Raw genomic sequence first — 16,742 nt, forward strand, 5'->3', positions numbered from 1 at the left:
GGCAAGGCTCTGAACTATTTTTAGCTGGGTCCAGGGCTCAGGCCAAGGGATCTAGATAGGTAGCTGAGATTCGGCTCTAGTATTTTTTAAATAGTAACCTTTATTGTTTTTCTTCTCATTCTTATTTATGTCTTCGGTTTAGACTTTTGGAAATATAGCCAAGAAAAGGGTGTGACCATTTAGAAAACAGCAAAAAGAAGAAAATTAAAATTTTCTGTAATACCCTTTATTGATATATAATATATATAGCAATGTGCACCAGTCTTAAATATACATTTTGGTACACTTTTATGTAAGTATATTCTTTTTTTTTTTTTTTTTTTTTTTTGAGCTGGAGTGCAATGGCACAATCTCGGCTCACCGCAACCTCCGCCTCCTGGGTTCAGGCAATTCTCCTGCCTCAGCCTCCTGAGTAGCTGGGATTACAGGCACGCGCCACCATGCCCGGCTAATTTTTTTTGTATTTTTAGTAGAGACGGGGTTTCACCATGTTGACCAGGATGGTCTCGATCTCTTGACCTCGTGATCCACCCGCCTCGGCCTCCCAAAGTGCTGGGATTACAGGCTTGAGCTACCACGCCCGGCCTATGTAAGTATATTCTTGTTTCACTGCCACTCAGATCAATATAAAGAAGACTCCACATAGTGGGACAGCATCTCTACAAAAAATTTAAAAATTAGCTGGACATCGTGGCATATACCTATGGTCCCAGTTACTTAGGAGGCTGAGGCAGGAAGATCACTTGAGCCCAGGAGGTGGAGGTTGCAGTGAGCCATGTTCATGCTACTCCCCTTCAGCCTGGGTGGCAGAGCAAGATTGTATCTTAAAAAAAAAAGAAAAGCAAAAAAGGACATTCCAGCACTCCAAAATGTTCTCATTCATCCCTTCCCAGTCAATATCCCTATGACTCAGAGAGAAATCCTATTCTGACTTATATTGCTTTTGATTAGTTTTACCTATTTTGAATTTTATAAAAATGAAATATTTTTTAAAGGGTCTCATTCTGTTTTCCAGGCTGGATTGCAATGGTATAATGATCACAGCTCACTGCAGCTTCTACCTCCCTGGCTTTTTTATGTTATTTTTTGTATAGATTGGGTCTCACAATGTTGTCCAGGCTAGTCTTGAACTCCTGGGCTTAAGCAAACCTCCTGCCTGGCCTCCCAAAGTGCAGGATTACAGGTGCAAACCATCATGCTCAGCCCATATGTACTTTTTATGTCATCTTTGTTCACTCATTATGTCTGTGAGATTTATCCATGTTGTTACATGTAGTAGTAGATTTTTTTGTCTGTTTTTGCTGTGTAAAATTCTACCATGTGAATCCACTATAATTTATCAGTTGCTCTATTGAGAGTTATTTGGCTTATTTGCAAATTTTGGTTATTAAAAATAAAACTGTCATGAACATTTTGTCCACATCTTTTAGTGGTCATATGCATTCATTTTGGTGGGTATGTACCTAGGAGTGGAAGTGCTAAGCCATGGAGAAGGCTTAGATCTAGCTTTCCTAGATGTGCCAGTTTTCCAAAGTGGTTGCACCATTTTATAGTCCATCAGCAACATGTGGAAGTTCTAATTGCTCTATATCCTCACCAGCATTTGATATCATCAGTCTTTTTATTTTTAGCCATTCAGGAGAGTGTAGGTTGGTATCTCATTGTGATTTTCATTTGCGTTTGCCTGATGACTAATGATGTCTTAAGTGCCTTTTTCAGCTACTTATTGGATATTTGGACATCCTCTTCTGTGAAATGCTTGTTCAAGTGTTTTACCCATTTTATAGTTGGGTTGTTTGTCTCTTCCTTATTGGTTTATAGAATTTGAATTCTTCATTGGAGAGAGAGCTGGATTGCAAATACCTTCTCTTAGTCTGTGACTTGCCTTTTCACAAAAGTTTTTAATTTTAATGAATCCAATGTATCAGTCTTTCCTTTAATGATTAGGTTTTTGTTTTTTATATCTTGTTTAAGAAATCTGGCCAAGCACGGTGGCTCATGCCTGTAATCCTAGCACTTTGGGAGGCTGAGGCGGGTGGATCATTTGAGGTCAGGAGTTTGAAACCAGCCTGGCCAACATGGTGAAACCCCATCTTTACTAAAAATACAAAAGTTTGCCAGGTGTGTTGGCAGGCAGCTGTAATCCCAGCTGCTCAGGAGGCTGAAGCAGGAGAATTGTTTGAACCTGGGAGGCAGAGGTTGCCGTGAGCCAAGATTGAGCCATTGCACTCCATCCTGGACAATAGAGTGATACTCCATTTCAAAAAAAAAAAAAAAAAAAAAAGACATCTTTGACTGCCATAAAGTCATGAAGATAATCTTCCATGTATTCTTCAGAAGCTTTATTGTTTTGCCATTTAGGTCTACAATCTATCTCAAGTTAGTTTTTCACATATAGCATGAAAAAAGGCCAAAGTTCATTATTTTTTTAAATAAGACTATCCAATTGCTCCAGAATCATTTATTGAAAAGATCATCTTTTCCCCCACTGTATATGTGTGAGTCTGTTTCTAGATTCTATACCCTCTTCTGTAGGTTTATTTGTCTGTTCTTGTGCTAATATCACACTGTCTTAATTACTGTAATTTCATACGAAATTTTAAAATCTGATAGCATAATCCACCAACTTTGTTCTTTCTCTTCAAGATAGTCTTGTCTACCTTAGATCTTTTGCAGTTCCATATACATTTAAGAGTCAACTTGTCAATTTTGGCTTTTGGTGGGGGGTTGTTTTTGTTTTTGTTTTTCTTAAGGTGGAATTTCACTCTGTTGCCCAGGCTGAAGTGCAGTGGCATGATTTTGGCTCCCTGCAACCTCCACCTTCTGAATTCAAACGATTCTCCTGCCTCAAGCCTCCCCAGTAGCTGGGATTACAGGCGCCTGCCACCATGCCCAGTTACTTCTTGTATTTTTGGTAGAGATGGGGTTTCATTATGTTGGCCAGGCTGGTCGTGAACTCCTGACCTCAAGTGATCCACCCGGCCTTGCCTCCCAAAGTGCTTGGATTACAGGCATGAGTCACCGCACCTGGCCAGATTGCTGCTCGTGTGTCCCTCCCTCAGAGAGATCTTCCCTGACAACCCTATCTAAAGTAGCATCCTTCTTTTTTTTTTTTTTTTTTTTTTTTTTTTTTTTTTTTTTTGAGATGGAGTTTTGCTCTTGTTACCCAGGCTGGAGTGCAATGGCGTGATCTCGGCTCACTGCAACCTCCGCCTCCTGGGTTCAGGCAATTCTCCTCCCTCAGCCTCCTGAGTAGCTGGGATTACAGGCACGCGCCACCACGCCCAGCTAATTTTTTGTGTTTTTGGTAGAGACGGGGTTTCACCATGTTGACCAAGATGGTCTCAATCTCTTGACTTCATGATCCACCCACCTCGGCCTCCCAAGTGCTGGGATTACAGGAGCCTCCTTCTTTATCCCAACCTCTTACCCTGCTTCATTTATCTTCATGGCCTTTAGTGCTACACATGCACACACAGGCACACACATACAGACACACACACAGTCTTATCTCCTAGAGAACCAACCATTCTGGTTTATCCAAGGGATTCCTGGGCAGAATTTCAGTGCTAAAAACAGAGACGTCCCAGGCACACTGGGATAGATTCATCTCTTCTCCTCTCCTACCAGAACATAAGCTTTATGCAGGAAAGGGCGTTGTTTAATCCTCCGCTGTTTCCCCAGCACGTGCCACAGTGCCTGACCAGAACAGGTGTTCATAAATATTTATTGAACAAATGAATGCATGAACAGTTTCTTATTTCCAACAACATCTGGTTTAAACTCTCTGGCCTAGCATTCCAATTTTCTTCTTGACTTCCCTGTCTTAATTACCCCACCCTATTTCCTACTACTTCCTCTGATGCACCCTCTGCTCCAGGCACCTCAGTCTCCTCTCTTTTACGATCCCTTCACAGGAAGGGCCCTCCCCTGTCCCTTCTAGCTGAATCAGTCTCTTTTACGTCTTTTGGTTTTTGAAATCTTTATCAGTGAAAAGGCGCGAGGGATGAATGTGTCCCTATCAGAATTCCCTTGAGTATCGTTACAAAATATATTCTCCTCCACTCCCAATGCTGAGAAAAGTTATGATGTTCTTGGGGGAGGAGGAGAAATCAAACATTGGTATTTTGAAAAAGCTCACTAGGTGATTCCGACAACAAACATGCAGCTACTTTAATCAAAAAATCACTTACCAGCAATGGATGAATGGAAGAAGAAAATGTGATATATATTATGTAAAGGAATACTAGTCAGCCATAAAAAATAATGAAATATGGGTCATTCGCAGAAACATGGACAAAACTATAGGTCATTAGTTTAAGTGAACTAAACCAAAAGAGAAAAAGACAAATATTGAATGTTCTCCCTCATATGTGGTAGCTAAAAAAGTTGATGTCATTCAGGTAGAGAGTAGAATTATGGCTGCTAGAGGCTAGAAAGGGTTGGGGGATGGCAGTGAAGAGAGATTGGTTAATGGGTACAAATGCAAAGTTAGCTAGAAGGAATAAGTAGTAGTGTTCAATAGCACAGGAAATGACTATTGTTAATAGCAATATACTATACATTTCAAAATAGCTAGAGGAGAAGATTTGAAATGTTCCCAACACAGAGATAAGGTTTCAGGTGATATATATTCTAGACATCCTGGCTTGATCATCACACATTGTATTCATGTATCAAAATATCACACATACCCCATAAATATACAAGTATTATGTATTAAGAAAGCCACTGATCCAAATCTCGTAATATTTCACAACCCAGTTCAAATCCTTTACTGGCATCACTGCTGCTAAGGCTTTGTCTGACCTCAGTTTCCTCCCCCTCTTTGGGATTCTAAAAGGCTTAGGATGTGAACCACACCTCTGAGCACTTGTCCCACAGGTCTGGCATAGCAATGTGGACAAAATTTCTTCAGCTTTGTTCTTTTTTTTTTTTTTTTTTTTTTTTTGGGACGGAGTTTCGCTCTTGTTACCCAGGCTGGAGTGCAATGGCGCAATCTCGGCTCACTGCAACCTCCTCCTGGGTTCAGGCAATTCTCCTGCCTCAGCCTCCTGAGTAGCTGGGATTACAGGCACGCGCCACCATGCCCAACTAATTTTTGTATTTTTAGTAGAGACAGGGTTTCACCATGTTGACCAGGATGGTCTCGGTCTCTTGACCTCGTGATCCACCCGCCTCGGCCTCCCAAAGTGCTGGGATTACAGGCTTGAGCCACCGCGCCCGGCCAGCTTTGTTCTTTTTGCTTAAAATTGCCTTAGCTATTCTTTTTTGGTTCCATATAAATATTAAAATATTTTTTCTAGACCTATGAAGAATGTTGTTGGTAGTTTGATAGAAATAGCGTTGAATCTATAAATTGCTTTAGGTAGCATAGCCATTTTAATGAGACTGGTTCTTCCTGTCTATGAGCATGGGATGTTTTTCCACTTGTCTTCTCTGATTTCTTTGAGCAGTGTTTTGTAATTCTCATTGTAGAGATCTTTCACCTCCCTGGTTAGCTGCATTCTTAGGTATTTTATTTTTTGTGTGGCAATTGCGAATGAGATTAACTTTCTGATTTGGCTCTCGGTTTGGTTGTTGGTGGTATATAGAAATACTAGTAATTTTCGTACATTGATTTTGTATCCTGCAACTTTGCTGAAGTTGTTTATCAGCTGAAGGAGCTTTTGGGCTGAGACTATGAGGTTTTGCAGATATAGAATCATGTTGTGTTCAAACAGAGATAGTTTGACTTCCTCTCTTTCTATTTAGATACGATTTATTTTGTTCTCTTGCTTGATTGCTGTAGCTATGACTTCCAATACTATGTTAAATAGAAGTGGTGAGAGAGGGCATCCTTGTCTCGTGCCAGCTTTCAAGGGAAATGCTTCCAGCTTTTATCTATTCAGCATAATGTTGGCTGTGAGTTTGTCATAGATGGCTCTTAGTATTTTGAGGTATGATATATTCCTTCCATACCTAGTTTATTGAGAGTTTTTAACATGAAGTGAGGTTACATTTTATCAAAAGCCTTTTCTGCATCTATTGAGAGAATCATGTGGTTTTTGTCTTTAGTTCTGTTTATGTGATGAATCACATTTATTGGTTTTTGTATGTTGAATCAAACTTGCTTCCTGGAAATGAAGCATACTTGATCATGGTGGATAAGGTTTTTGATGTGCTGCTGGATTGGGTTTTAAGCTATACTACAAGGCAACAGTGACCAAAACAGCATGGTACTGGTACAAAAACAGGCACATAGACTAAGGGAACAGAATAGACAGCCCAGAAATAAGGCCGCACATCTACAACCATCTGATCTTTGACAAAGCTGACAAAAACAAGCAATGGGGAAAAGACTCCCTATTCAAAAATGGTGCTGGGATAACTGGCTAGCCATATGCAGAAGATTGAAGCTGGACCTCTTCCTTACACCATATGCAAAAATCAACTTAAGATGGATTCGTGACTTAAATGGAAAACTCCAGACTATAAAAACTCTGGAAGACAATCTAGGCAATATTATCCTGGACATAGGAGAGGACAAATATTTTCATGACAAAGACACCAAAAGCAATCGCAACAAAAGCAAAAGTTGACAAATGAGATCTAACTAAACTTAAGAGCTTCTGCACAGCAAAAGAAACTGTCAACAGAGTACACAGACAACCTACAGAATAGGAGAAAATATTTGTGAACTATGCATCTGACAAAGGTCTAATATTCAGCATCTATAAGGAACTTCAATTTACAAGAGAAAAACAACCCCACTGAAAAGTGTGCAAAGGACACTTCTGGACACTTCTCAAAAGAAGACATACATGTGGCCAAGAAGCCTAAGAGAAATAGCTCAATAGCACTGATCATTAGGGAAATGGAAATGAAAACCACAATGAGATACCACCTCACACCAGTCAGAACGGCTATTATTAAAAAGTCAAAAAATAACAGATACTGGTGAGGTTGCAGAGAAAAGGGAACTCTTATACATACACTGTTGGTGGGAATGTAAATTTATTCAACCATTGTGGAAAGCAGTATGATAATTCCTCAAAGAGTTAAAAGCAGAACTACCATTGGACCCAGCAATCCCATTACTGGGTATATACCCAGAGGAATAGGAAGCATTCTACCATAAAGACACATACATGTGAATGTTTACTGCAGCACTGTTCACAATAGCAAAGACATGAAATCAACCTAAATGCCCATCAATGACAGACTGGCTAAAGAAAATGTGGTACATACGTCATGTAATATTATGGAGCCACAAAAAAAAAAAAAAAAAAAAAAAAAAGAACAAGATCAAGCCAGGCACGGTGGCTCATGCCTGTAATCCCAGCACTTTGGGAGGCCAAGGTGAGTGGATCATCTTAGGTCAGGAGTTTGAGACCAGCCTGGCCAACATGGTGAAACCCGGTCTCTACTAACAATACAAAAATTAGCCAGGCATGGTGGCGGGTGCCTAGAATCCCAGCTACTCAGGAGACTGAGTCAGGAGAACCACTTGAAGGAGGCGGGGGTTGCAGTGAGCCAAGATTGTTCCACTGCCCTCCAGCCTAAGTGACAGAGTGAGACTCTGTCTCAAAAACAACCAAGATCATGTCTTTTGAGGGAACATGGATGCATGGATGGAGCTGGAGACTATCATCCTTAGCAAACCAATGCAGAAACAGAAAACCAAATATCACATGGTCTCACTTATAAGTGGGAGCTAAATGATAAGAACTTAGAAACATAAAAAAGGAAATAACAATAGGGAAATAACTAGGGTCTACTTGCGGGGGAGAGTGGGAGGAGGGAGAGGAGCAGAAAAGAGGACTATTGGGTACTAAGCTTAATACCTGTGTGATGTAATATACGTACAACAAACCCCAGTGACGTGTTTATCTATGTAACAAACCTTAACATGTATCCCCAAACCAAAAATAAAAATTTTTTTAAATGGAATGTGGACAAAAGAGAGCTGCTTCTTGTGAATGTTTTTCTGGCCAAGGAGCCCCCTCAGATATGCAGGAAAGGCATTCCCTACCTTTCCCTTGGAGGTAGCTGGGGATGACCTCTCCTTCTCATTCCTAAAGACTCTGTCCCACTGCCAGAACCACCCATATTCTGCTCTGCCTCACCCACTTTCCTGCTGTGAGTTAACAATCCTTGCCATCAAGTTACATTCGCTGCCCCATCCCACCTCCACTCATGTTTTCTCACCACAGAGTCCCAGCACTAGTCCACCTAACTAGCCCAGCCTCTCCAAATCACACTGCCTGGGTATTCCAGCCAGGGCTTTGGAATTGGACTGACCTGGCGCATAGAGACAAGTCAAAGCTTCTGAGCCTTGATTCATTCCCACATCTATAAAAGAGAAACTACCTACTGCACAGGATTTTCTGAGGGGTTAGTTGTGATCATGTCAGTAAAAATTCCCAGCACATGGTACACTTACAAACCTCCAGCCAGGAAACTTTCTGAGAAAGGAGCAATGCCTGTCACCCGGGCATTCGGACATAGGATCTCCCAGCCGGGTTGGGCTCTGTCTTAATACAAATGTCACTACTAGAAGTACCCAAATGTTCCTACAGCTTGGGATCTCTCAATCACATTGCCTGAGTGTTTTTTTTAAGGCCTGAACTGGAATATGAGGGGCCAGAACAACTTCTTTTTAGCAACAATAAAGTCATTCTTTGAGCTGATGGCACCGTTAAAACACACAGGGGCAAAACAGAAAAATGCTGTGCTAATCACTGACCAGGTTGCCCTGTAGAGCAGAGAATGAAAAATAGGAATAAAGGTGGGCAGGGGACCCTGGGTTCTAGGGTGTTCTTGTGCAGGAAGGAGAGGGATGAAAAGAGTAGGCTCTTGCACAGCATGAAGGCTTTCAAGTAAAAATCTGAAGGAGATGGAGAGATTGAGATTCAAGTCCTGGTTTTGCTGGTAAATCATGGCAACTTTTTTTTTTTTCCCCTAGAGATTGCTCTGACACCCAGGCTGGAGTGCAGTGGCATGATCATAGCTTATTGCATCCTCAACCTTCTATGCTCAAGGGATTCTCCTGCCTCAGTCTCAGAAGTAGCTAGGACTACAGGTACACACCACAGGGCCTGGCCAAGTTTGAAATTTTTTAGTAGAGATGAGGTCTTGCTATGTTGCCCAGGCTGGATTTGAACTCCTGGACTCAAGTGAGTCTTCTGCCTCAGCTTCCCAAAGTGCTGGGATGACAGGTATAAGCCACCACACCCGGCCATAATTTAACCTTTCCAGATCACAACTTCCTCAATCGCAAAGTGAGTGAGATTAAAAGTAATTGTATGTTTTTTTAAAAAAAGTTCCCAGTACAAGGCCGGGCGCGGTGGCTCAAGCCTGTAATCCCAGCACTTTGGGAGGCCGAGGCGGGTGGATCACGAGGTCGAGAGATCGAGACCATCCTGGTCAACATGGTGAAACCCCATCTCTACTAAAAATACAAAAAATCAGCTGGACATGGTGGCGCGTGCCTGTAATCCCAGCTACTCAGGAGGCTGAGGCAGGAGAATTGCCTGAACCCAGGAGGCGGAGGTTGCGGTGAGCCGGGATCGCGCCATTGCACTCCAGCCTGGGTAACAAGAGCGAAACTCCGTCTCAAAAAAAAAAAAAAAAAAAAAAAGTTCCCAGTACAATATGTTCACTCCCTTTCTTCCTTCTGCCTTGACATTCCCTATCCTTTGGTTTGGAAGCCAGCTCCTTCCTGGCGATCAAACTCCTAGACATCACGAACTGTGCTCAGCCCACCACATCCTGTGTCCCCACCTCTACCCCCCCCCCCCCATGGATCCAGAGGTTTCAGAGCATCCTTTACTCTTCATGCTGCCAGCCCAACCTTTGTCTCCCACATAGGGCCCAGGTCTGTACGTAAATTAGAACTAGAATTGTCTTCACACCTATTGCTCAGGGTAGTAGAAAACACTGAGAGATGTTTTCAGCCATGCCAAATAGATTTTCATTTCAAACCATTGAATCCTCAAATGATTTCCCCCCACGAACTCTGTTATAATTAGCGGCTAGAGTCCACATTGCCATGGACACTCTTCTATAGTTACATTAAGAACTAAATTGATTTTGCAGACTGATCTGGGAGTTTAACCACCATTTGTACCACAGTCTCTGTGGGAAAATATATTCCATGTTCCAAACAATTGACCCTTTGGAGTTGATCCAGTTCCTGAGTTGGGGACGGCATGTACAATATTATGTTACATTTTAGGATCTGTTTGTGTGTCTTAGAATCAGAGACTTGTTTGAGCTGAAAGATTTGGAGATCATTTATTAATGGGCACATTTTGTAAGTAATGAACCCAAGGTTCAAAAAGATAGAATTGTCTATAGTTATTTAGCTGCTTTGGTCTCTCACCTCTAAGCCAATTCTTTTCCCACTATCCAAGTCATTTTGTGGTCACTTTGCCAGAGAGTCATTAAACAACTTGAAAGTTGGGAAGTCATGCCTTCCTCAACACACTCAAACTCACTAAGTGTTTCATAAATACTTAATTGATTCATTATTCTTTTTGCTTCAGAGGTCTATTCACTGTAAGGTTTTCTTAAATAACAAGGGTATTTCAATTAAGAATTTATGATGATAGACTGGATCTTGTTGAAATCAAGATTTAAATAATAGTTAATAAATATTCTATTTAACCAGTGTTTCCTATATAAAAGATCTATTGGTGATGGATGTAACTCTGATGAATATTTTTCACAGCTCACAAACAGTTTGGCTTTAGTTTTAGCAGACATATGCTATTAATTGTAATGTGGTCTCACATATTGTGAGAAGCTACTCATTTTATAACTACATAAAAAAATTAATGCTTTCCTTGTCTTATCTACCAAAACCAATTGAAACAGAGACTTATAAAAACCTTTTATGGCCAGGTGCAGTGGCTCACACCTGTAATCCTAGCACGTTGGGAGGCTGAGATGGGAGGATTGCTTGAGCCCGGGAGTTCAAGACCAGTCTGGGCAACACAGTGAGACCTTATCTCTACTAAAAAATTAAAAAACTAGCTGGGCGTGGCGGCAAGTGCCTATGGTCTCAGCTGCTACTTGGGAGGCTGAGGCTCAAGGATTGCTTGAGCCTGAGAAGCTGCAGTTAGCTGTGAACGAGCCACTGTATTCCAGCCAGGGCGACAGAGTGAGACTGTCTCAAAAAGAAAAAAAAAAAAATTAAGCCATTTAGAAGTGAACCTCCAACTGAAAAGGTGAATTATATGTGATTTGGATATACTATAGGAAGAACAGAGCAACAAGAAACAAAAGATTTACAGTACATTGTTTTATTTGAAACATTCACGTATAGTATACTTTTCACCAAAGTTATTTCCTGGTATCTGTTTCAATGAACAGGATGGTGTGTTGGAGAGAGAAAGCAATGAAAGAGAAACATTCTTACCTGTGTAGATGACATGGTTTTATTGTAACAAACTATGGCTGCTGCCCTAGATAGACAACTGGCCCTGTAATCTAATTAAGAGAAAAAAAAGAAAGGCCACAGATCAACTCTTCAACAATTCAGTAGTCATTACTTGTGATAGCTGTTCATCTAGCTTTAATTGCCTTATAGTTAATAGTTCTAAATAGCCAATTAACTCCTTCAATTACTATACATTTATTTTTCAATCAGTTTATTTTGAAGGATACGGATATACTAGAGAGTTTAAGACAGAGAGAGAGAAGAGAGAGAGACTGTGTGTTGGGGCCACAGGGGGCGTTATTGACCAAGGGCAGGGAAGACGGCATTTATTTATATTTGCTTTATAATCTGGGGGGCCTAAAATGGCTGAGGATGTGCCTTATGGCTTGACCAATAACTGGCACCTGGATTACTCTCATATGTGTACTGAAATGAAACCAAAAGTAAATCTTAAGAACAAATCTTGGCCTTGCCTGGCTGTACCACCTAGGCCTGACTCTGTATTGAGAGGGGTAGCCTCCTACGGATGCATATATGTTTGTCTGGTTTTTCAATTTTCTTGAATTAGCTGCCTATAAAAGCTTAAGACATGTGACATAAAGAACGGCTGCCCTCCAGATACAACTAGTAAAATTTAAACTTCCTGCTACTTAAGACTTTATTAAACACTTGATTGAGAAGAATCATATTTATGGAAAGACAGCCCAGTGAAAGTTGATTCATTCATTTAAAAGTCATCTTGGATTAAGCCAGAGCAGCAAAGAACTATATATCACAACCTCCACATTTTGCTACCTAACCTACTCACTTTCATACCAGATTGGCTACTGGCTAATACTGAGAGACATTTAAGAAAAACATCCCGGCCAGGCGCGGTGGCTCATGCCTGTAATCCCAGCACTTTGAGAGGCCAAGGCAGTCGGGCCATCTGAGGTCAGGAGTTCGAGACCAGCCTGATCAACATGGTGAAACCCTGTTTCTGCTTAAAAAAAAAAAAAAAAAAAAAAAAAAAAAAAAAATTAACCGGGCGTGGTGGCGCATGCCTATAGTCTCAGCCACTTGGGACGCTGAGACAGGACAATTGCTTGAACCCGGAGGGTGGAGGTTATAGTGAGCCAAGATCGCACCACTGCACTCCAGCTTGGGCCACAGGAGTGAAACTCTCTCAGAAAAAAAAAAAAAAAAAAAAAAAAAGAAAGGAAAAACATCCCTATGAAAGTCTTTATTGTGTTTACTAACTGGAGCCACGAGGCTGCTGTTCAGTGTGTTCCAAAATGCCTTCTCTGAGGACAATCCATAGAGACAGCTCTCTGCTCTCAATACAGAGATGGTTGGGTTCCTCTGAGCACTGCTCTGCCTTTATCTAATAGGCAGACATAACCTATTAGTAAAAATAAAATAATAATTTTATTAAGACCCCTAAATCATGGTGCCCAAACACCCTGCAATCAGGAAGTCCAGATTAAGAACCAGAGTTTCCCTTCATAGACATTTCTGGAATTACCCAAGAATATTAACATGCATAATTAAGATGCCTCCCTAAGCCTAATGGTGTGCTGGTAAATGTTTAACAACCATTATTGAGGTTCAGAAATAAGACAGGGAAACTGCCATCTATGACTGGTAATATGATAGGTGATCTTTATATTTTCTTCCTTCATTTTCCCAACTTCTTTAAATAAACAGATTTTACTCTGAAGGGGGTGAGGGTGGCGGCTAATGTTCGGGATTATGGTGAGCTGCCCCAGAAACTGTTGGGTTATTAAGTAACATTTAATATATATACTAGCTTCACTTCAAAACCTGAAGCATTCTGAACTCTTAATCATTTTGGAGGGAGATCCCACAGAAAAGTTGGCTGGGCCCCTAGTGATAAAGCTCTTTCATTTTTACAGTGGCCCATTCTTGCCCAGGACTCCAAGCACTGGAAAACCTGGTGGGGGTGGAGAAAGTAACATCAGCAGGCAAGTACACAGAATTACTCTCCTATCTCTTCTGACCTCCAAAGCGCTGCTGAGACCAGCCTCCCTCTGCTCACTTGTGGCAATGGTGATTTTCTCTCAGATGCTCACTTTCTCTCTGTGCAATCATTTCCTTTGAGTGTTCCTTGTCCTTCAAACATGTCTGTATATACTTGAACCCTAATTGTGGACAGGGTTCAAAGTTATTTAATTAATTAATTTATTTATTTATGGAGATGGAGTCTCACTCTGTCACTCAGGCTGGAGTGCAGTGGCACAACCTCCACCCCCCCAGGTTCAAGCGATTCTCCTGCCTCAGCCTCCTGGGTAGCTGGGATTATAGGCACCTGCCACCACACCCATCTAATTTTCCTATTTTTAGTACAGATGAGGTTTCACCATCTTGGCCAGGCTGGTCTTCAGCTCCTGAGCTCATGATCCACCTGCCTCGGCCTTCCAAAGTGCTGGTGTTACAGGAGTGAGCCACAGTGCCCAGCCTTCAAAGCTGTTTTTCATGGGATTCTTGGGCCCTCTGAAAATTAGAGGCCAAGTAGGCACATATTTATGTGCTCCTAGGCATTCTGTTACACTTAAAGAGGCTCATGGGAGAGATTTGGGCAAGTGGCATTTAACTCCACAAGCTGCTGTATTCAAGTCCTACTTCCAGCTCAGCCAAAACACCTACTCTACTTGCAACTGATCTTCTCCTTGGTTGCTAGAAAACTGAGAGTCATATATGTGGCCTATCTCCAGCAAACCAATAGGACCTTACACCATGAATTTTGCATACAAAACTGCTGGCTTCATCTTATCTTTCCCACTCACAGTTTTCTTTTGTACTATTTTTCTCTGTACTTATTTTTAATTTACCCTGCTGTACACATTTATGTAAACTACGTTAAATCCTTTCCTCTGGAATAAAGTAGAGTGTAAATAAATTTAACAAAACAACAAAGAGTGATAATGAGCCAGGTCTTCACTCCTATAAGCCTGAAAATGAACTAGCAGTGATCTGTGAAAACTACAGAGAACTGCCACTTCACCTCCACAGATGACTGCAGAGTGTGAAAACTCCTCCAGCCAGGACCACAACTGCAGCTTGCTGCCTGTTGTGTTCACCATCATTGCACACTCAGTCCCGAAATGGAGAGAAAACTAGGGTTGAAAAAAATGCCTTAGGAACTCTAATGTCCAGCTCTAGGTCGTCTGGACATTAGAAAGCACTTGGTTGGACGAAGTTTCTTCTCCCCCAGAGCACGTGTATGTTACAGCAACTCAGCCCACATTCAGGGAGAGGGAGAATATCGCAATTGCTAAGAATGTAGACTCTAGTACTACGTGCCTGGGTTTGAATCCCAGCTCTGCTGCTTATTTGTGTTATTTGGGGTAGGTTTTTAACCATCTGTGCCTCAGTTAATCCCATCTACAAAGTAGAGATAATAATAGTACCTACCTCACAGGCCTGTTGTAAGGATTAAACGAAGTAACATGGGTGCAACATTTAAAACAGTGTGCCTATAATCCCAGCAGTTTGGGAGGTGGATCACCTGAGGTCAGGGGTTCAAGACCACCCTGGCCAACATGGTGAAACCCTGGCTCTACTAAAAATACAAAAAATTAGCTGGGCGTGGTGGCGGGAGCCTGTAATCCCAGCTACTAGGGAGGCTGAGGCAGGAGAATCGCTTGAACCCAGGAGGCAGATTTTGCAGTGAGCCGAAATCACGGCCATTGCACTCCAACCTGGGCAACAAGAGTGAAACTCCGTCACAAAAACAAAACCAAACACACGCACACACAGACAACCGTGCCAAAGCCCATCCAGAGATGTGAACAAATGTCAGCTACTATTAGTGATACGTGAGTGGGGGAGGCATTGCCTTGGGCTTGGGGCAACATCAGGTCTGGAAAAAAAACACCTGTGGAATGAGTAAGAGCTAGCCAACTTCTAAACCAGGACAAAAGATTCGGCTTGCCTAGATCCTTAGCGTGACGACTTTTCCTCCTGCCTTTCTAGAGGCGGTACGATGGGATGGAAACACTTGGTGGGTGCAGTGGGCATAAAGATAAGTTAGGGTGTTTTTATCCCCTAGGAGCTGAGTCAAGAGTGGGAGAAAAATGCATAAATAATTACCAGGTAGGATGATTAAGCAATATACTGGAGGCAGGAACAGAAACACACCGTGGAAAAAAGATACCCACGGCGTGGACGGAGATGTAAGATATGAGAAAGCGCTAGACACAGGCAGCCATCTGCACCCATGAAAACTGTATTATTGCTGACTCCTCCAGGGCCCACTTTTAACGCTTCTTTCAACCAGAATGCCTTCGGAACTGGTTTTGTGGAATCGCAGGGGATAAAGATCTTTATTTGCAATGTCTAACTCCAGCAAAGTAACCCTTTCTTGCTTTCCACACGCGAAAAGCCGGGTTCTAAACGCTGCAGTTCGCGTTTCTCGGCTAAAGAAAGAAACACGAGGAACTGCTTGCAGGTCCAGGGGATGAAGCCAAGAAAAGAAAAGCGAGGCCGAAAGGGCTCAACCACCAAGTCTGCGGAGAAGCCGGGGCCGGTGGAGCAGAGAAATGGGAAGGTCAGCCCTGCCCCAGCGCGCCCTGCGTAACCCGGGCTGCCTCAGCGCTGCAAAGCCGGGGAACCTCCCTGGCGCCTGCGCCGCCGCGGCGAGACTCGGCGCCGTGGACATGGAGAGACAGGGCGACGCACCTGCGCCAAGACCGCGACGGGCGAAGCCGCTCCAGTGCGGCTGCGCGGCGGCCCGGGCGTCGAGGGGAACCTCGGCGAGGAGCGCGCCGCGCGCGTGCGCGGAGCCCTGCGTGGCGCGGCGGCGGGCAAGGGCCGTGCGGAGTGAGTGGCGCTGCGGGTGGGGCCGTCGGCGGCGCTGGTGAGCTTTGCGGAGTTGGGCGGTGCCGAGGAGGAGGTGGCAGCCTGGGTCTGACGCGGCCCTGTTCGTGGGGGCCCCTCTTGTTTATTTATTTATTTTCCGTGGGTGCCTCCGAGTGTGCGCGCGCTCTTGCTACCCAGCGGGGAGGGGGTGGGGGGAGGGCCCGGGAAAAGGGGGAGTTGGAGCCGGGGTCGAAAAGCCGCGTGACTTGTAGGTGAGCGAACGCCGAGCCGTCGCCGGAGCCTCCGCCGCCGAGAAGCCCTTGTTCCCGCTGCCGGGAAGGAGAGTCTGTGCCGACAAGATGGCGGACGGGGAGTTGAACGTGGACAGCCTCATCACCCGGCTGCTGGAGGGTGAGTGCGCGCCGGGCCGCGACACGGAGGGAGGCTGGGCGTTGCCCCCGACCCCTAGCGTCCCCCTCCGCCCCCGAAACGCGAGGGGACCCCTTTCCCGCCCCGA

At 43.3% G+C, this 16,742-nt stretch overlaps 1 protein-coding gene across 1 annotated transcript in view; it reads left to right on the top strand.

The window, feature by feature from the left end:
- Positions 1 to 16,063: 16,063 nt before the first annotated feature.
- The window catches only part of PPP1CB (protein phosphatase 1 catalytic subunit beta), a 50,082-nt gene continuing 49,403 nt past the window's right edge, over positions 16,064 to 16,742 (top strand). The window contains exons 1-2 of the mRNA XM_039474149.2: positions 16,064 to 16,283; positions 16,498 to 16,636. Of these exons, the coding sequence (XP_039330083.1) occupies positions 16,585 to 16,636 (52 nt within the window). The 5' untranslated portion in view covers positions 16,064 to 16,283; positions 16,498 to 16,584. The remainder of the gene's footprint in view (positions 16,284 to 16,497; positions 16,637 to 16,742) is intronic.

The sequence above is a fragment of the Saimiri boliviensis genome, chromosome 1, assembly GCF_048565385.1.
Source record: "Saimiri boliviensis isolate mSaiBol1 chromosome 1, mSaiBol1.pri, whole genome shotgun sequence".
NCBI lineage: Eukaryota > Metazoa > Chordata > Mammalia > Primates > Cebidae > Saimiri > Saimiri boliviensis.